The following is a 22179-nucleotide window of genomic DNA, read 5'->3' on the forward strand; positions in this document are numbered from 1 at the left end:
ATTCTTTTTTTCCTGAGATACATTCTTTAGAATTTCTTTTAGTGAAAGTGTACTGGTGATAAATACTCTCCTTGTCGGTTTTTCAGAAAATGCTTTTTTTCTTTTGAAAAATAATTTGCTGAGTACTCATCTCTATGTTGATCGTTTCTCCTTTCAGTGCTTTGAAGGTACTTTTCCAGTGCTTTCTCACTTCCATTTCTACTATTTGAGGACGTTTGCTTTTTAATTGATTACCATTCTTTTACAGGTTATCTGTCTTTTCTACCTGGCAGCTTTTTACAGTTTCTTGTTACCTTTAGTTCAGTTTTACTAAAATGGTCTAGGTTTGCATTTTTTAAAAAAGTTAATTGACTGTGTTTGATGCTTCGTGTTTCCTGTATTTATGGATTACATTATTTTTTAATTCTAAAAAAGTCTCAATCTTTACCTCTATTTTATAATTCCACAACTCTAATGTAGTCCCTTCTCATTCTATTCTCCACATTTGGTTATCCTGCCTCCATATTTTCTCCATCCTAGACTCCAGCTCACCAATTCTCCTTCAGCTATGTCTAATCTGATGTGTATTCATTTCAACAATCATACTTTTCATTTCTAAATGTTCTACTTGGCTCTTGTTCAGGGTTACGTAGTTAATTTTGATATTCTCTTATTGGCTTATTCCTTTTGTTCTATAAAAATTTCATTCTTAGTTATATACTGCATTCGACAATTCCAGTATATTCTCAGGCATTTGTATTTGTAATTTGTCATTTGCTCTTTGCCTCTGAGGACTCTCAATTTTAATGGCCTGTGTGCATTTCAGTGTTTGCTACATGAGCTTATATTTATTTGAAAGTGATATATGGGAATTCCAAGAGTTTTCTTCCAGAAGAAATATGTGCTTCTGTTGGAAGCTAGGGGCTGCTAAGGACATGGGATCACATTAAATCCCTTAACAGGGCTTTAATGTGGGACACACAGGAGCATAGTAGGTCCTGGGCTTGATCTCCAGCTCTCAGCATTGAGATCAGAATTTTATATCTCATAGTTAGTTTTAGTTCCCTAATTTTCTATTTTGTGGGGTTTTGTTTGTTTGTTTGTTTGGGGAGAGGTGTGCAGATACCCTTGGAGAGTCCCTAAATTTGATGAACCCAATAATACATTTGAAAATGTTTTATCCAAGAACAAAATGTATTCCATCAGGAGAGTCCTCCCGAATAGCTATAGTGGCTATCAGCCAGAACAGCTTCTACCGGACACAGTTTTATTACCTCATTTGTATCTCTCACTATCGTCAAGACAATTTTATTCTCACTTGACAGATGGGAGGTTAAGGAACTAACGTTACATAGCCAGCAAGTAGAAGCACTCGTCAGTACTGGCACCAGAATTTGAACACAGATCGGTTGAAAGCCAAACTTGTGTTCCTCGCCATTATGTATGTAATATTGCCTCCCAGACACAAACTTCATAAAGATCTCTACCCTTTTAGAAGCATCTCTGCTGTGTCTTCTACTCTCTCTAGTTCCAGTTTTAGTATCTGCTTTTTAATGCTCTTCTATCATGACAGACGTTAGACTGAGCGGCTATCAGTGACTGCCAAGCCTTGATGCAAACACTGATAAGCTGCTCTGAGTTTGGAGAGAAAAGAAAAAAGAAGTCATCCGGCAGAACAGATATGGAAGTTTCAGGAACACAATCTGAGACATGAGTCATATAGAATTTTAAAGAGAAACTGCTATAATCTTCTTTAGAGCAAAGTTATTTTCCTCTATGCTCAAATTATTTTTTAAAAGTACAGAAATAAAACAAGAATTGTTCTCCCTGCTAATATTGCTACACTCCCAATTGTCTTTAGCAAAAGCAGAGGCAATAACCATTGGATGAAGTCTCTTCCACTTGTATGGAAAGAGATTACCCAGGCTTTATATGATATTAAGAACCTCACAATAAATATTGGGGTCTCATATCAAGTCCTCCTAATGAATTAAAAGTTAAGCATGTACAAATTTTAAAAAGCTAATTCCACCATTCAGTTATACTCCATTTGTTCTAAAGATTTTATTTCCTAATTCATGTCAACTTTTTTAAAAAAAGAGTAAATAAGTCTTCCCAGTTAAGTATTCCACTAATACTATTTTGAAATATCTGTTACTAAAAAATTCATCTCCTCATCTTAAGATCATAAATATTTTAACCGACACCAAAACAAAATATTTTCTTTAAAAATAAGCTTATTTATTTTGAGAGAGAGAAAGAGAGAGAGAGAGCCAGGGAGGAGGAGAGAGAGAGAGGGAGGGAGAGAATCCCAAGCAGGCTCCTTTAGCCTGTTGTTAGTACAGAGCCCAATGCGGGGCTCAATCTCACCAACCATGAAATCATGACCTTCACAGAAATCTAGAGTCAGACACTTAACCAACTGAGCCACCCAGGTGTCCCCCCAAAATCTCTTTTTATAAGATAAATCAAACCACATTCAAATTTGATTTGTAAAATTTGGTTTCACGAGATTTTTAAAATATATTCACTTATTCATTCATTCCACAAACATTTACTCTGCATGTCTTGAATGCTAAACAACATGCGAGGGTCTAAAGAGCAAGGTGAAAGATTCTTGACTCCAAGCTGCTCACACCTGTACTACCGCCTCTCATATGCCTACCTGGAAACACACACACACTCAGGATCCTGATGCTCTTTGTTAGTGGCTGCAAATAATCATTTCCCAAGTTAGAGCTTCAAAGTTTACAAATGAATTCTTAATGTCATAATAAGACAATCAATTAAGTTCCAGTTTTTATGTATAATAATCATTTTCCCAAATACATACTGAACTCCTGTTGCAGGTAAATGGCTAATTGAGTTTTCAACTCTACTGAACAAACTGTATTGAAACAAGCTTTGAGAAGTCTCATCTCTATTTTTACATCATGTTACTGTAGAATGACTCAGGCTAGGCCAAGTAAATTTTAAATATTTGTGAGTAATGGAAACTATGGAAAATCTGATAAAAAAAATATGTGCACATACATGAAAGTTTTGTATAAATTTCAGAAGGGGTTCAGGGAACCCCTAAAACTCTTCAACAGACCATTCAATAGGATCATGGGAATATCTGCTGACTGTCAGCAACTCCAGGGTGGGAACTTCAGCCATGTGTCATTCAAGTTAGATAGTATTTGTTGAATGAACACCCTGGCAGCATTGTTCTTGTGAAGCTTGCATTTTTATCTCCTCTTCCCCTGTGAATTTCCAAGTTCCACTTCCACATATATCCTTTCCTAAAACTTATTTGCTCGAGACAAATCCAACAGCCTAGGCAACAATCTTTTTTCCAGGCTCTACTTTCATAATTCTCCCTTCTCCACTTCACAAAAGGCACACCTCCTATCACCCAAATATTACAATGATGCATTGTCTCAGAGGGTAAAAACCACTCAGGCAGGCAAACAAAGAAACATTTCCAAGATACAGTTTCTGAGGGAGTGTCCCTTGAGAAAGAACAAAAAGATCCTTATAAGAAATACAAAGAAGCTATACTTCATCTTATCCAGAGGATAAACTACTGGCAATCCCCATACCTTACTTCTATGTTGAGTAATTAGAATTCAGAAGTAAGATGATTATATGGGTTACATTTTAACACCTACTTGAATTAAAAGGTGGTCAGCCTTTTTCTTACAGAAAGACAATTTGACTTCTGAATTACTTCAACAAAGAACACTGACTTTGTTAGAAGGGCAGGTAACATCCAAAGAGCTGTATCTGCATTTCTGAGACTTGGCAATATATATTTAAAGCATATGCACAATATAGAATACACTGAAAGTACATACTTGGTGAAATATAACCTTATGCCAAAAAATTAGATAACTTAAAAATGATCAAGGAAACAATGATGGATTTTTAAAATACTTTTAAAGGATATTTAAACAAAACTATTTGAGGCCCAAGGAATTAGAAGCAGTATGTTGATGAAGGGGTAACCCCATGAACAGATCCTTGCTGTCATCTACCTACAAAACTCAGCAAAGAAAGGAAGCGAACAATAGCAGTGAATTTGAACATCCAATACACTCTGCTGCCATATTAGAACAACTTCTCTTCTCTGAGCCCATAACAAAGCACTCAGAAGGTAAGCGTGACTTCCTGCAAAGCCCTTTCTAACCTCGCGTCTCAACTGTCCTAACTAATCTCTTTGTTCTGGGTGCAGTCAAGAAGAATGCACTTTATATCCACTGAACAACAATTTGTGAAGAAGTCAAATCTCATGTTATGCATTCTTACCACACACACACACACACAAAACAGAAGCCCAAGGAAACTTTTGGAGGTGATAGATATGTTTAGTACCTTGAGTGTGGTAGTAAGTATCATTAGTGTATGCATATGCCCAAAATCATCAAATTATATACATTAACCATGCGTTATACCTGCAATTATACCTCAATAAAACTGTTTTTTAAAAGATAAGAATGCACTCTAAACAATATATCCTAACAAAGGCTACAGCAGAGTTCCTTGCTGAGAATTTCTTTTAAAGAAATCAATAATGCTATCTTCTCTAACCTTATTTTTGCTACCATAATTATGTGTCCTCCTATACATATATTTATTTTATTGAAAGACAATAAAAGTATTGTTATAAAAATAAATATTCACATGGATTGAATTTCTTAAATATGAAAAATGAAACTATAAATGCACTAGAAAAATACAAGATAATATTTTTTTATGGAGGGGATGTGGATAAGGAGGATCATCCAAAGAAAGATTTAAAAATAAAGCCATAAAGGAAAAGGAAATTTCATTGCATAAAACGTGGTAAATTTTGAAAGGACATAAGTTAAAAGATCTATGATACGCTAGAAGGAAATATTTGCTACATATACGGCAAACATATCTATAATATAAATAGTTAATATCGATCATACAAACCATTCCTATAAATCAACAGGAAAATATTTTTTAAAAGAAAAATCACACAAAACGAGCAAAAAATACAAGCAGGCAATTCACAGAGGAAATACTAATAATCAATACCCACTCAGCCTTTGTTGTATTCAGAAAAATGCATATTAAGTAAAAAGTAATATATCATCTCCCACCTAACAAACTGCCAAAAACTTAGAAGATGAATAGTACATAATGTCGTTTTTAGTATTGGGAAACAGGTAGTCTTATCGTTTACAAAAGAGAAAGTAAATGGTACATTTTAGAAGGGTGATTTCACAGTATCTGTCAAAATTAAAAATTGTTGGGTTGTATTTCTAAAGATCTATTGTGTGAGAATGCTTACTGTTAAACCCAAACAAGCAGGTGCAGCATTGCTTATAAAGTGACACACAGGTGCTAGTCACTTGGATAGGACTCCTTTAGATTACAACTGGCTGAGCCCACAACATCTGGGTATTTCAGTCCTAATTGCTAGTTTTCTGTATGGGAGAATATGAGGCAATGTTGGATTCCTCTTTTCACAGGGATTGAGTCATTCTCTATAATGAATAATCCTTGGAGAAACAGCCCATAGTGTACTGACCGGCTTCATCAACTAGAGACCAACCCACCGAAGCTTCCACAGCAGCTGTCAAGATCTCTAGAATTGATTTGGGAGCAAGAATTTTCCATCTGAGTTCCTAAATCTGATTGATTGTAACATAGTATAAGATCATCACATGATTAAAAATTCCTGTGCATTCTAACAATATTATTATGTTCATGCATACATGTACAGTAGGTTGGTCATTTTTTGTTTTTATTCTTTAACAAAACCAATATTAACTCAGTTCACCAATCAATGCCAATCAACGAGTTGGGACAAAAGCCAAGAAGTTGGAGAGTAGTAGGAATGAGTAAGCAGGCTACTGCTTCTTTTGAGCAAAACAATGAATTTTCATGTTATTTCTACCACCTCTAAAGGAAAGAAACGGAGTCCCAGAAGAAGCATAAAATAGTGTTTAGATTCCCATAATCCTGCTTAGTTTATTTACAATTCTCTCCTTCATTTTTCCTGCCTGTCCAGATGGGTTTCTTCTTTATTTCTCAAACTAAATTATGTTCACTGTCTTTAAGATGTTAAATACTTCAAAGGCCTTCCTCTTTAGTTCCTCACAAACAAAAGTCATAAACTCTTACCTTTGCCGAATTATGCTGGGGTTAGCTGTCACTAAATGACTTTTGGATCCAACATCTTTAGTGTATTCACTTGACAAAGGAGGAAGATTGCATCTAGAGAAACAAAAACATTTTAGAATGATTTACAAACTTTTAAATCAAGTCTGTTTTCATGACAAATGGGAATTTTACTAGGTCTAGCTCAGTTCAAAAATAATCATTTTTATCACCTCTCCCTTTTAATAGTCATTAGATGACTAACTATAACCATCTTCAAAGTGCAGTCATAAAAACTAGTCCTGTTTAGAAGAAAGAAAATGTCAGCTAGAGAGTTAAGTGATCTATTAAAAAAGAGACATTAACTATTCCATTCAAAATATTTTTGAGGCGGTAGGACAGGAATTATTAGGCTTGAAACTGGAACTCAAGAGGGTGTGGTACATGAAGGACACAGGACTACAGTGTTCTCTGTATACCCCAAAACCTCAAGACACAGGTAAGAATTGTATTTGCTTATGGTTTTTCTTTATTTTCCCAAATTCTAAATTTTACAATGTACATTCAGAGCAAACTCTGCCATCTAAATCAATATACGCCCAACGCATGTGTTGACTACTGGTGAACACATAGTGATTTGTTATCTAAAGAAATGCACTGATTCTCCACTGTCCCAGTTCAGCCAAGGGAAAGAGTACAGGTGACGGTTTCCTGGTGACAAAAATAACTCCCCTTCCTCACCACACACACACACACACACACACACACACACACACACCACCCCAGCAGCGCTGGCTGCTTTCCTTGGCCACAATGTCTTATGAATGTTTACAATGGAAAATATGGCAACTGCATATCCAAATTCCATGGCTTTCTACCAGGGGAACATTAGGCAAGTTAATTCATCTGCCTGGCCTCAGTTTCCCCATTACACAAAATGAGGATAATGGCTTTTCCTTTCTAATGAGGCTGTTCTAAGGATTACAGTAAAAAATGTGTAAGAAGTCCCTAGCTTGATACCTCACACATTGTAAAAACTAAAAAATATCATGTATCAGAAGTATATATACATATAACTAAATATATACATATTATTTATGAAGACCCTAAATGAATCTGTACTTTACATTTCTTTTATTACTCGTCCTACTTTCTCCTCTCCACCCATGGCTCTAACTTGACTCCTACCACATCAGGGCATGTCTAACTTGTCACTATTTCAACAAACTAAAACTTCATGTGTTTGTAGTGAACAAGAGCTCTGCCATTCCCCCAACTACTAAATTTGCCCTACAAATTTCCCCAGGGCATGGAATTGTCCATGCACCCACTCAGCTGATCAGCTCAAGTTCCTTGATGTTATCTTGTATTTGCTCTGTGACTCCTACCACATCAGGGCATCCTGGGTGGAACTTGTCTCAGTTGATTTGGAATGTTCCTTTCATCTGCTCTGCAGTAATGAGATATTGGGTTTTCAGGCAGCTACCCACAGATTAATTGGTCAGGCAGTTGGTGACTTTTGCTGAGTGCCCACTGAGAACAAACACAATGGTCACTGTAAGCGGGTGAAGGGGAAGCCAAGTCACAGGGCCTCCTCTTGAGATGTCTAGAGCCTAGTGGTCATACCACATCTCGTGTGGTTTCTGAGAACCCTTGTGGGGGAATGAGCTTAAGCATTACCAACCAGGCTCATCCAGCAATGGTGCTATGATCTTGAGATTTAACTGACCTTTGCAAAGATGAAGGTGATTTCAAGGATAAAACATAAGCTAGAATTTGGGCATTTATCTCGTAAGGAAGATTTGATCTTGATAACATTTTAGAATCAAACATGTTATAGAAAAACTGTAACCTCTGAATACCGCTGGGGAGTTCAGCCAACTTGTTTTGACATTATTAATGACACATAGCAGTATTTAATTCCCGTAGGTTGACCCATGGCTCCTATGTCTGGGTTCCTTTATACCTTCTGTCACATAGTAAAAGCTCAAGAAAAACTCCCGGATACTGATTGTCAAATCCTACCACACAGGGAAATGCTTAAAACAATTAAGATAACCTTTTAACATGCATTTCTGGAAAATAATGACACTGTATTTTGGTGTAAGTATCTGCCTTAAGTTCTTCTGGGTAAACTTCCTCTTCAAGTGCAAATGTCTGTGGCACTTCCTTATAGCTCTTTTCTTAGAAAAAGCACACTGTAACTTTAGCTCCTCAATTCCTAAATTGATAATTACATAGATTTACAAAGAAGGCATATTTAATACAAATTGTTTCTAATAAGGCTTAATTGTGTAAAAGTGTTTCAAAATTTGTATTATTGTTTGTTGGCACAATTAACAGATATTAATGGCTAATGTGTCTTGGTAACCGTGCTCATGATCCTGAAAGATTGACCACAGAATTGATGAGAAATGAATATTCTTTGAATTGGGGAGTAAAGTGGTTGGGTTTGGTGAAGAGGAATCTTTAAACAGAAAAAAATCATAAAAGTACTTTTAAAATTTCATACATATCATTCATCATCAGGGAAATAAAAATCAAAACTACAATGAGATATCACCTGACACCTGTGAGAATGGCTAAAAACAACACAAGAAATAACAGGTGTTGGCGAGGATGAGGAAAAAGGGGAACTCTCTTGCACTGTTTGTAGGAATGCAAACTGGTACAGTCACTCTGGAAAACAATATGGAGTTACCTTAAAAAGTTAAAAATTGAACTACCCTATCATCCAGCAATTGAACTGCAAGGTACTTACTCAAAGAATACAAACACACTAGTTCAAAGGGATACACCCTGATGTTTGTTATGCATTATCTACAACAATAGCCAAACTATGAAAACAACCCAAGTGTCCATCAACTGATGATCAGATAAAGAAGTGGTAATCATATACATAATGGAATATTACTCAGCCATAAAAAAGAATGAAATCTTGCCATTTGCAGTGATGAGGATGGAGCTAAAGAGTATTGTGCTGATGAAATAAGTGAGTCAAATAAAGAGAAATACCATATGATTTCACTCATATGTGGAATTTAGGAAACAAAACAATCGAGCATAGGGGGAAAAGAGAGAGACACAAACCAGGAAACAGACTCTTAACTACATCGAACAAACTGATGGTTACTAGAGAAGTGTGTGTGGGAATGGGCTGAATAGGCCATGGGGATTAAGGAAGGCACTTGTTGTGATGAGCACCAGGTATTGTGAGGAAGTATTGAATCACTATATTGTACACCTGAAACTAGTATTATAATGTATGTTAACTAACTGGAGTTTAAATAAAAACTTTAAAAAATGTTATACATAATTAAGTATGCAAAATACACATTTGAGCCTAATTCCAAGGTACCAAAATTATGTTACCCTCACTTGTATCTCTGAGCCACCCAAATCATCTCCAAGATGCAATTACCATTACCTCTGGCTTCCAGACCTTCCAGATAAATTTTATTCAACAATATTATTTTTTAAGTGTTGTATTGGGTTATAGAGCAAACATTTACTTTGAAAAACAAGAAATAGGGGCGCCTGGGTGGCTCAGTCGGTTAAGCGTCCAACTTGGGCTCAGGTCATGATCTCGTGGTCCATGAGTTTGATCCCCGCGTCGGGCTCTGTGCTGACTGCTCAGAGCCTGGAGCCTGTTTCAGATTCTGTGTCTCCCTCTCTCTCTGCCCGTCCCCTGCTCATGCTCTGTCTCTCTCTGTCTCAAAAATAAATAAACGTTTAAAAAAAATTAAAAAAAAAAAGAAAAACAAGAAATAAATTTTTAGCATTAGAAAATGTACTTGAAGAGGGCACTTGTGATAAGCACTGGGTGATACATATAAGTAATGAATAACTAAATTCTACTCCTGAATCCAATATTACACTATATGTTAACTAACCAGAATTTAAATTCAAACGTTAAAAAGTAACAAATAAAGTAAAATTTTAAAAATGCACTTGAAAATACCTAAGCGAAGAAAAGTGTGATATTGTTATATCCTAATACTGAAAAAACACTTTGAAGTAATGTGGTATATCCCTGTGTGCAGGTAAGGCTGTTTTTGGATCTGTTCTCTCACTGTAACTGTCCCTGCACCCTATAGTCTAATACCGGACATACTACATGCTTTCTAATCACATGTACTCACTAAATATTTAATTTTGAATGTATGATACTACCTCAATTTTCTCAGGGTGCCCAAAAATTGTGCGTGAAGCAACCATTTCTAAGTAGATCCATAAATGGTCAAATAAGAATAATTTATAAACAGATTGTCAACCTTTAATTACTCTCATATTATAAACCATAAATGAGGCTTTTAAAGAATTTAAGTGCATTATGAAAATGGCCCTATTCTTTGCAGGTGTTCAAGACGGTGTCATAGGAAGACCCCATACTCATCTCCTCCCCTGGGCACACCAATTGCTATAGCATTATAGCAATTATAGAGCATATCCCTAAGGAGAAAAGTACTTGAGCCCCAGATCATGCACCCCAACCCCTGGGACCTGCATCAGAGAGACGAGGCCCCAAAATGTCTGGCTTTGAAAACAAGCATGGCTTATACCCAGAAGACCCAAAGGACTATAGGAAACTAAGACTCCCATCTTAAAAGGGCTCGTGCACAGACTCATTTACCCTGGGAATCAGCATGAAAATGGCAAGTTGAAAAGCACCTTGACCATATGTGAATGAAATGCACGGGCTAATCTTAAAGCATCTGCCAGAAGGGCAAGGGTCTGTTGGAACTCTCTCTAGAAATGGAGGTGATTCCACGGGTTATTTTTGCACTCTCCTACCTTGCCGGCACCACTTTCCCTGAACTGGTGCTCCAATTCCCTCCTTTGATATAAAATTCCAAACTTAGCAGGCATGAATCCTATTGTTCTCTGCCCTGCCAAAGCCTGTGGAAGGACATGCTCCAGTCTGGCGCTGTCTTGTAGACCCGTGTCTCCAAAGTCAGCAGCTGCATGCAGGACACACAAAGGATGCCCCTCAAACACCTGGCTCTGGGCCAAGGGGAACTTGTGTATCTGGGCCCCACAGGTCTTAAACAATTAGAGAAACAGTTCCTGGCAGGCAACCAACCCCAGGTCACTGAACAGACAGCAAACTAAAACAGATCCCCATCTTCCTGTAACCATTCTTTGAGGACCGGGACACATAACTGTTTGACATAATACATAGACACAAACACAGAGTGTCAAGCAAAATGAGGAAAAGCGGTATATTCTTCAGTTGAAAGAACAAGATAAAACCCCAGAACAAAATCTTAATGAAATGGAGATAAGTAATTTACCTGATAGAGTTCAAAGTAATGATCACAAAGATGCTCACCAATCTCAGGAGAGTGGATGAACACAGAAAGAATTTCAACAAACAGATATAAAATATAAGAAAGTACCAAACAGGGGCACCTGGGTGGCTCAGTCAGTTAAGCATCTGACTCTTGATATTGGCTCAGGTCATGATCTCACCATCTGTTGGACTGAGCCCCATGTCCGGGCTCTGCGCTGGCAGCATGGAACCTGCTTGGGATTCACTCTCTCCCTCTCTCTCTGCCCCTGCCCCACTTGCTCTCTCTCTCTCTCTCTCTCTCTCTCTCTCTCTCTCTATCTCTCTCACAAAATAAATAAACATTTAAAAATTTTTAAAAAAGAAAATACCAAACAGAAGTCATAGAGTAGAAAAATACAATAACTGAACTGAAAAATACACTAGAGGGTTTCAACAGCAGAGTAGATGAAATAGAAGAAAGTATCAGTCATCTGGAAGGCAGGACATTGGAACTCACCCAAACAAAGCAGCAAAAAGAAAAAAAGAAAAAAAGAACTTTGAAGTGAAGATAGTTTAAGAACCTCTGGGACAACATCAAGTAGATCAACATTTGCATAATATGGGGGATACCAGGAGGAGAAGAGAAAGGGACAGAAAATTTACTTGAAGAAATGATTACTGAAAACTTCCCTAACCTGGGGAATGAAATAGACATTCAGATTTAGAAAGTCCAGAGAGTTTAAAAAAAAAAAAAAAGATACATCTAGAGACCCACACGAGGACACATTATAGTTAAAATGTCAAAAGTTAGGAGTGCTGGGTGGCTCAGTCAGTTAAGCACCCAACTCTTGATTTTGGCTCAGGTCATGATCTCATGGTTTGTGGGATCGAGCCTTGTTTTGGGCTCTATGCTAACAGAGCAGAGCCTGCTTGGGATTCCCTCTCTCTCTCTTCCTGTGTCCTTTCCCTGGTCTCTCTCTCTCTCTCTCTCTTTCAAAATAAATAAATAAACGTTTAAAAAATATCAAAGTTAAAGATAGAATCTTAAAGCAGCAAGAGAAAAACAACTTAATATATATAAGGAAACCCTCTTAAGACTATATTCAGACTTTAGCAGAAACCTTGCAGATCAGAAGGAAATGGCATGATATATTCTAGGTATGGAAAGCAAAAAACTGCCAATCAGGAAGACTGTACCTGGCAAGGTTATCATTCAATTGAAGGAGAGATAGAGGGCTTTCCAGACAAGCAAAAACTAAAGGAACACCACCAAACTGGCCTTACAAGAAACATTAAAGGAACTTCTTTAGGGCACCTGTATGGCTCAGTTAAGTGTCTGACGTTGGCTCAGGTCATGATCTCATGGTTCATGGGTTCGATCCCCACCTCACGCTCTGTGCTGACAGCTCAGAGCCTGGAACCTGCTTCGGATTCTGTGTCTCCCTCTCTCTCTGCTCCTCCCCTGCTCATGCCCTGTATCTCTGTATCTCTCAAAAATGAATAAACATTAAAAAAAATTTAAGGAACTTCTTTAAACTGAAGAGAAAGGGCACTTATTAATAACAAGAAAACATATGAAAGTGAAATTTTCATTGGTAAAGGCAAATATATAATAAAGGTAATGGACTAATCATTTACAAAGTTACCATGAAGGTTAAAATATAAAACGAGTAAAAATAATTATAATTACAATAATTAGTTAAAGGATACACAAAATAAAAGGATGTAAAACATGACATCAAAAACAAAACACGGACAGAGGACTAAAAATGTATGGTTTTAGTATGTATTCAAACTTAACTTACTATCAACTTAAAATAGGCTAGTCTAAATATATAGGCTGATATATGTAAGCCTCATGGTAGCCACAAAGCAAAAACTTACAGTAGATATACAAAAGATAATAAGAATGGAATTGGAACATAACACTGAAGAAAGGTATCAAACCATATGGGGGAGAGTACAAAAGAAGAAACAAAGAGGAACTAGAAAAAGCCAGAAAACAATGAACTAAATGACAAAAGTACATACCTACCTATACTTAGTTTAAATATAAGTGGACTAAATTCTCCAATCAAAAGACATAGAGTGTCCATCAGTGGATGAAAGGATAGCGACGCCTGGGTGCTCAGTTGGTTAAGCATCTGACTCTTGATCTTGGCTCAAGTGATGATCTCACAGTTTGTGGGATCTGCGCTGACAACATGGAGCCTGCTTGAGATTCTCTCTCTCCCTCTCTCTCTCTGCGCCTTCCCTGTTCTCTCTCACTCTCTGTCTCTCCCTCTCTCACAAAAATAAGTACATAAAAACTTTAAAAAATGGATGAAAGGATAAAGATGATGAGGTATATACATACAATGGAATACTACTCAGTTATAAAAAAGAATGAAATCTTGCCATTTGTCAAAACACAGATAGACCTTGAGAGTATTACCATAAGTGAACTAAGTCACAGAGAAAGACAAATGCTTTGTGATTTCACTTATATGTGGAATCAAAAACACAAAACAAACAAAACAAAACAAAATTCATAGATGGAGAAAACAGATTGGTGTTATTAGAGGGGACAGGGATGGGAGTGGGAGAAATGGGAACAGGGGGTCAGGAAATACAAATCTCCAGTCAGAAAATAAATAAGTCATGGGAGTAACATAGAGCATGATGACTATAGTCAATAATTACCCTATTGCATATTATGTAATTTTATATGGTAATGGGGAAATGAGACTTATTGTGGTGATTGTTTCAGCGCATACAAATAACAAATCATTATGTTGTACACCTAAAACTAATGTTAATTATAGTTCAATTTAAAAAAAGAAAATGGTGCTATTCTTGAAATTAAATCAAAGGCACATGCACACATCACTCTAACTCTTTGAATTCTTAGTCCTCACCTCTCCCATTACTCTATGAACATTATGCTTAATGCTGGGCTATGCACCCTAACCACAAACACTCATTAATTCTGAATTTGAATACAGCAATGTTGATGGCCTATAATGCAGTCTTAGTCTTGTTTATTTACAATAAATAAATATAGATAACCTCCTAAAATGCTTAGGTCTAGTCTTCAACACGTTAAGTTTAAAATATGCATCTTCCTAAATGTAGTGACACACACATATACACACTTAGGAATAATATAAAAATAAATTTATGTTACTGCCTCCTGCCAGATTATACTAAGTCCTCTTGAAATCACTTAAATTCCCTGAATCTGTGAGTATAATAACCACTCCTCCTTGTTCCTTACATAGTTTTTGGAAAGAGCAAATAAACATACTCAAGAGGAAGCTGAAAATCTAAACTAGACTACACAAACTGTTACAATTACATGCTATTCATATAATCACAGATAGAACCAGTTTCCACAGTGGAAAGGCTTGAGGAATTGTCCACTCCAACTCCCTCATAAAGACTGGCAAACTGAGCCCCAGCAAGGAAAAATGATGTGCAGTAGGTCACAGAGCTAGTTTGTGGCAAGGGCTTGTCCTCCCTCTTCCCCACTGTGCTCTTTGCTGGCTCCTCAGCCTCTCCCGAATGCCAGTGCATTGAAGTGGGTACCTGAGTTTGGCCCCAGGGCCTTTGCTCTTCCCATCAACCTAAACAGTGGCCACTCCCATAGCATAAATATCTCTCCAGCCTCATCTCACTGCACTGTGGCAGCATTTGGCATCTTTTCCACATTAAAGCCTCAGAAAGGCTCTTCCTGTCCCCAGGGTGAAATGGAGAGAGGGCTCACTCCACACACCACTTACCAGAAGGTTCCTGATCCCTCACCCTCTGTCTCTGAATTACCCCTATCAGAGCCCTAGCACATCTCTAGGTTCTAAATAAAAGACAGAATAGTTTTGGTTTTGTTTTTAATGTTTTTAATGAGTATTTCTTTATTTTGAGAGAGAGGGAGAGAGAGAGTAGGGGAGAGGCAGAGAGAGAGGGAGAGAGAGAATTCCAAGCAGGCTCCATGCCACAATGTGGGGCTGGAACCCACAAACCGTGAGATCAAGACCTGAGCTGAAATCAAGAGTTGGATACTTACACAATGGAGCCACCCCGGTGCCCCCAAGGCAGAATTGTTTAACGTACTGTTTCTAGACCCAGCTAAGGCCCAAACAAAGCAGGAGCTCAATAAATAGATGCTGTATTGACTTGAATTATGAGAACTACATTATTATTTTCTACATTTTCTTATTGTTTATATATATTGCAATAATAATAATAATTGCAATGGAGAGGAAAACATAGTCCTACACTGGAAAAACTATGGCAGGGCACATCCATGAAGGAAAGACAGATATAGAAGAATCTCCCCACTGTGCTACAGGCTTCACCAAAGATAAAAAGTTCTTCTAAGAAGCCCAACTCTCGTTCTCTGAGTGGGAGCTTGGCCCTCCCCCAGGTACATGGCTTCCCCTGAAATACTCACAAGGAGTGCTTTCACTCTCCCCTATTCCATTGAGCTCAGAGGTGGTTTAGTGTACTCTTAGCCACCTTTGACCATTTCTAGACCATTATTTATTTACCCTTAAACATGAACACAAAAACCAAATCCCATGCCACTGTTCCCCTTCCTTTACTCAGCTTCTTCCTTCCCTCTGTGTTGCTGTAGGCCTCCATCTTCCTGGCCCTGGAGCCCTCTGGCACATGGGTCATAGTTATTCCTACTTCAGGGAGACTTTGGGCTTTGGGGTCCACCTGAAAGAATCTCCACAATACAGCTTCAAAGTTCCTACACGTCTGCAGTTACATGTGTCTTCTTTTTCTGCCACATGTCCTATCATCCCCCAGACAAACTGAGTTCTGCCATCATATACTCCAGTGGGCCACTCTTTGACATCGGTTCTTATGATTCCATCTCTCCTTCATCTTTGCCACCACCCACTCCCTTGGGGCTCTGAATGACCCTGTCCTTTGGCCCCGTTTGGTGCCTTTCGTCTCTTGATCATGCTCCTCAAAGCCCACTTGCTAACCAGCCCAGACTTCAAGGTGTGTCACCTCACACTTTCTCTAGCCAGGATCCTCCATGTTGTCACTCCCCATTCTTCCTCCCTCTCAACCACACAATTGCAAACTCATGTTAATCCAATCACTTGCTGTCTTCACTCCTGGTCAAAATCACCCACAAGTGCAGGTTGGCACCACTACAGGTTGATGGTCTCTAGCCCTGGCTGGCTGCATCTTAGCAATTCTTTTACATGGCCCTGTAGAAGCCTCCTATTTTCCCCTCGAAGTGACATGTCACCACTCAGTCCCTTTACCAAGCTTCCTCCCTGCACAAAAGTTATGACCCCTCCTTCCTTCCAGTGTTCCTAGCCAAACACACATCATCAGATCCCTCTTCAAATCCCACTGGCTACTTACATTTTTTGTGAAAAACAGAGAAGAAAATGGTGTAGAGTGTAATGAATAAATGAAAATGTATATTCACAGTCAATTTTTAAATCAATTTTTAAAGTTTTTGTCACCTGACTGTATAATCTAACACAAAAGCTCAGTGTTTCTACTTTTGGGTTTCCCCATGACCTCTGAACCCTTCTTGGCTTTGTACTTTCTTGGGGCATGTTCCCCTGCTCCCCAGCCCTCTCCTAAATTCACTTGTACATGAACTTGAAGGGAAGCTAAAGAGCAGTTACAATTGATTAATCACAAGTGACTAGTTTTGAAAGGCCCCAGGGCTTGTGGGAGGTGTGGGGAAAAGGGGAGAAGGCAGAGGCCGCGCTGTGGGTGCTCTCTCTTACCGCATGACAAAATTTGCTTCATCTATTTGACGGCCACAGCCACTCTTCTTCAGAATCCCACCATTTCCCACCACCGCGCATTTCTTCAAGGGCAGCTGGAATGGGGTTGCCTAGCAACAGAAAACAAGGCGGGTTTTCACTGCAGAGAACACACAACTGCTCACAAAATCATTGTTTACAGCAGATCCATTGGAGGAATTTGATTGAAGACTGGGCAGAGCAAAAGAGCATGTGGAAAGAAAGATGCCAAGAAGTTTGTAAAGAATCCACTAGCCTGTTCCTTTGAAACTAAAAGAAAGAAAGGAAAGAAAGAAAGAAAGAAAGAAGAAAGAAAGAAAGAAAGAAAGAAAGAAAGAAAAAGGAACTTTGATTCCCTGAAGTGTTTTTAAATATAACATATTTTGTATCAAATTGACCATGTACATCGTGTTTCCTAGGGAAAATAGAAAAATCCAGGTCTATTTTTAATGGCATTAAACTGGGAACAAACTCAAATGAATTCTATCCCCCTATCTGAGTGCAATTTCATTAATTCCTACAATCCTCAATTCCCTCCACAAATGTTGCTCAGTGCTTCTTATGCTAACTGTCCAGGGTAAATACAAAGATACAAAAAATCACAGGCCTCAGACTCACAGCCTGGGATGTAGGGAGACTGTGAACATAAAAAATTATGTAACAGACCCTAACGTAATGCTGAAATTGTTGTAGAAGAAGTATGCTCTAAATGCTATGGAGAATCCCACACAGGAGGAAAAAGGCAAATTTCTGCCAAGCCAACTCAGGGAAGGCTTTCTCACTTGAGATGAATCTTACAGGATGAATAGGATTTTGCCAGGCAGAGAAAGCAGTATAAACAAAGGCACAAAGTATGCTGAAAGCACATGCTGTGTTTATGAGAAAATGTACACTTTGGGTGGGTCTGTCTAGAACCTGGGAGGCACTAAGGGACAAATGACTGTGCAAACCAGACGGCATGTGACTTTCCTCCTGCAAACATTGAAGTAGAATGTAAAGAAAATGTTCAGTGTACCTGAGTGTTCCCTGACATGCTATTTATAGTATGAGGGACTTTCAAAACCTAGCAATAGCCCCTGAAAGTGAAATGCGTCATCCAGTGTCTTTTAGCTGGGTCAGGAAGAAGCCCCAGGAAAATGATCTCCTGCTTACTAAAACAATGCCTAGTGGTTGGAGTTCTTTGGGGGAAGACCTCACATCTACATAACTGGTGCATAAAATAACTATTCTGATATTAAGTAGGCCATTTTGGGTGAATTCAAAGCAAATAATATGGACTATACCAAGAGAGTAAGTGGAATAAATACATGAATATAAAAGGGCTTCACATAGGCATAAAGTAATTAAGTCAGAAAAATAAAATCCCAGGCGTCTATGTGAAACTGAGGTAGGCACTTCATGCAGCACAAGAAAAAAATTTACTTCCTCTATTTCTGGTATGTAAAAGGAACAGCCAGAGCTATGAAAATATAGTTCATAAAGATACAGTACTTAAACTGTAAAGTCCAAGTATTTGCCAGCACACAATTAAGAACTCGCTACATGACTGCAACAGAGAACAGTCCACAGAACCCCAGAGCAGGATACAGAGAGGAAGGACAGACAAAGACCAGAACTCTAACACTTCCAGATTGTTCCAGGATGATACGTGCAATTTTTCTCAGTCATTCCTGAGGAGCATTTGAAGTCAACATTAGAAATACATTGGTTAGATCTATAATATGTTGGGAGTAGATTTAAGCAATTATGCTCAAATCAGGTATTCATTTATTCCACAAGTATTTACTGAGTACCTACTATGTATGTTCCAGGCACTATTCTGGGTGACAGGACATAAGTAATAACCTCTGTTCCTATGGAGCTTACATTCTAGAGGGTAAACAGATAATAAGTGAAGTCAAACGAGTAAAATGAACAGTATGTCAGACGGTGACACGGACTGTGGAGAGAAACAAATCATTGGCATGAGACAATCAAGAAATGCTTTTGAAGAACTGCAATTTAAATAGGGTGGTTGGGGAAGAACTCAAAGGAGACATGTAAGCAAATCCCTGAAGATGAGGTAGTGAGCATTACAGATATATCTGGAGGGAACCGCTGATGTAGACCTTGAGGAAGGTCTACATGTCCTATCATCCCCCAGAAAAACTGAGTTCTGCCATCATAATATACATAATATACATATATAATATGTATATTATTATTTGCATATCTATTTGTACCCCTCCTGGAGTACAAAAGGAAGAGCAAAGACCCCATTGTCTGGAGATGAGTAAGCAAGGGACAAAGAAGTGGGAAAGGAAATCAGAGAGTTAACTCATGGGGAGGTTAGGGAATAACTTCTGTAGGGTTTTGAAGGGTATGACAAAGACTAGGTTTTATTCTAAGATGAAAATCAAGTCAATGCAGGGCAAGCAAAGAAATGATGCTAGGCCATATTTTGGAACAACCACTCTGCCTCTGCATGAACAGACTATGAGATGTCATGAGCAGAAAGAAAGGGACCAGTCAGGAGTCTCCTGTAACAGTAGACTAGAGATTCTGGTAGCTTGGACTAGGGTGATGGCAGTAGGGATGATGAGAAGTGAGCAGATTCTGAAGATATTTTGGAGGGAGAGCTGACAGAATTTGCTGATGTAACAGAATTAGAGTAACAGAAAAAGAGGGATCAAGAATGATGCCAAGGGTTTTGGCTAGAACAGCTGTAAAGAAGGACTTGCCATTTGTTGAGGTATAGAAGATTACAAAGGAGCAGGTTTTGAGGAGAATGATCTGGAGTTCAATTTTAAATATGTCAAGTATGAAATCCCCTTTAGGAATTTGTTTTTAATTTTAGAGTGGGGGCAGGAGCAGAGAGAGAGAGAATCTTAAGCACACTCCATGGTCACCATAGAGTTGGATGTAGGGCTCGATCCCATGACCCTGGGATCATGACCTGAACCGAGATGGGGAGTCAGATACTAAACTGACTGAGCCACCCATGCGCCACCCCCTTTAGGCATTTAAATGGCAGTGTCAAGTAGGCAATTGAAATATGAGAGTACAGTCAGGGAACTGGTCTTTCCTGGACAAAGACAGCCGGGAGCGCTCAGCATACAGTATGTAGCTAAAGGTAGGAGACTAGATGGTGAAGAAGTGTAGACAGAAGATAGAAAAGGTCAAAGACCTGAATCCTGGGACATTCCAACAAGAAGTCAGGAGACTGAAGAGAAATCAGTAAAGGAGACTAAGGAGTAGCCAATAAAATGGGAGGAAAAAAAAACACAGGAAAAGTGTGGTATCTTGGAAGACAAGTAAAAAAAAAGTGTCAAAAAATAAAAGGAAAAAATTGCAGCAAATGCAATAGATTTGTAATAATAAATAGGTAGATTAACAAAAAAAAAGTAAGATAATGTAAGATAGATCTTGCAATAGATCTCTGATAATAAATAGGTAGATTAACAAATAGATAAAGTAAGACAACAGCTGAAAGTTGCCCTCTGGATTTAGCAACATGGAGGTCACTTGGTAACCTTAACAAGGATAGATTTGGTTCAGCAGTGTAGATAGAAAGCCTGATCTGAGTTCAGAGGGTTATACATGTTTATTTGCATATCTATTTGTACATAGTTTATTTGAAAAGTGTGAGCTCATTCATGCTCAGCTAATATTTAGTTTGCCTGCAAAAACCAGCTTAAACCCCCCTCATTGTTGTTAGAGTTTTTGAACCAGATCAACTGGCAACTCCAGGCTTCCGGTTAAGAATGTGGGCACAGAAGCAGCAGCAATAGTTGCCACAGCATAAAGTTAGGTGCCACCAACCTCCTCACTTCCAGTTTGTGGGATTGTGCGATGGTAGGGCAGGCTGTCCAACCCCTCAGTGTTCCCTCTTCAGAGAAGAGGGATAATATTGCACGGGAGTAGGTGAGATGATGTACATGAAGCATCTCATCAAACTACTGGTTCGGTGACCCACTCATCTTCCTCCCCTTCTTCTTCCATCCCATTCCTCCTCCCAGCACAGTTCACTGATTTGTCCAAGCCACAGAATACTGAGATTCCATGGGTTTGGGGGAACACAAGAAAATAGTTCTTTATCGAACTCTATCTTAACAATTAGAAAATGTAACTATTATATTCGTGTACTATAAAAAAAATTTTCAAAGTTCTTGAACAGAAGCCCAGGGATGGGGGGAGCCGTTTATTTGTTTCTGTTAATATTTGCTTGCCACTTCTTCATTTGGTCAACTACTAGCCCTCACACCAGCAATTTCATTTCAATAAATATTTCTCAAGTGCCTAAGTGCATACTCTTCTGGGCACTGGTAATACATGAGTGAACAGTAACAGCTCACCAAAACTTTACAGAAAGGAAAAACTTAATTGAGAAAATACTGTGGAATTTTTTTTAACTGAGATAATAATGTCATTATGCTATTTTAGGTACAGAATATCTAAACTTTGGCAATGGTCAGTGCTTACCAGAAGGATATGTGAACACGATGTACTCCTTTTGGAGTACGGTACATAGAAAGAACTTTTGGTCATACATTTCAAGATGAATATTACTATTTTGGCAAGTATTTTTTTTATTACGGCATTTCCTCCTTTCTTTTCAAACGTTATCTCCTTGCATCCCTGACATAAAATGTCCACTGGATCTGAGAATATAGTATACGGCTCCTCCTGCTAACCTTAAAAAATACTACTCCATTTCCAGCAATATATGAATGGATAAAAAAGTCATGGTGTATGTATATATATATATATACATACATATATATATGTATATATATATATATATGTATGTATATATATGTGTGTGTGTATATGTATGTATGTATATATGTATATGTATGTATGTGTGTGTGTGTGTGTATATATATATATGTACATATATATATATATATACACAACAGAGTATTACTCAGCCATAAAAAAAGAATGAGATCTTGCCATTTGTGACAATATGGATGGACTTAGAAAGTGTATGTTAAATGAAATAAGTCAGATGGAGAAAGACAAATATCATATGATTTCACTTATATGCGAAATCTAAAAAACAAAACAAACTAC

General features: G+C 38.1%; 1 protein-coding gene across 2 annotated transcripts in view; it reads right to left on the bottom strand.

Annotated features, from left to right (window-relative positions):
- Nucleotides 1–22179, bottom strand: part of ST8SIA1 (ST8 alpha-N-acetyl-neuraminide alpha-2,8-sialyltransferase 1) — a 141173-nt gene that overhangs the window by 39849 nt on the left and 79145 nt on the right. The window contains exons 3-4 of one of the 2 annotated variants that reach the window (XM_027035712.2): nt 17107–17216; nt 6118–6210 (exon numbers count right to left, since the gene is read on the bottom strand). In XM_027035712.2, the coding sequence (XP_026891513.1) occupies nt 6118–6210; nt 17107–17216 (203 nt within the window). The remainder of the gene's footprint in view (nt 1–6117; nt 6211–17106; nt 17217–22179) is intronic. The other variant, XM_027035713.2, reaches the window with a different exon arrangement.

Source organism: Acinonyx jubatus, chromosome B4 (genome assembly GCF_027475565.1).
Source record: "Acinonyx jubatus isolate Ajub_Pintada_27869175 chromosome B4, VMU_Ajub_asm_v1.0, whole genome shotgun sequence".
In the NCBI taxonomy this organism is placed as follows: domain Eukaryota; kingdom Metazoa; phylum Chordata; class Mammalia; order Carnivora; family Felidae; genus Acinonyx; species Acinonyx jubatus.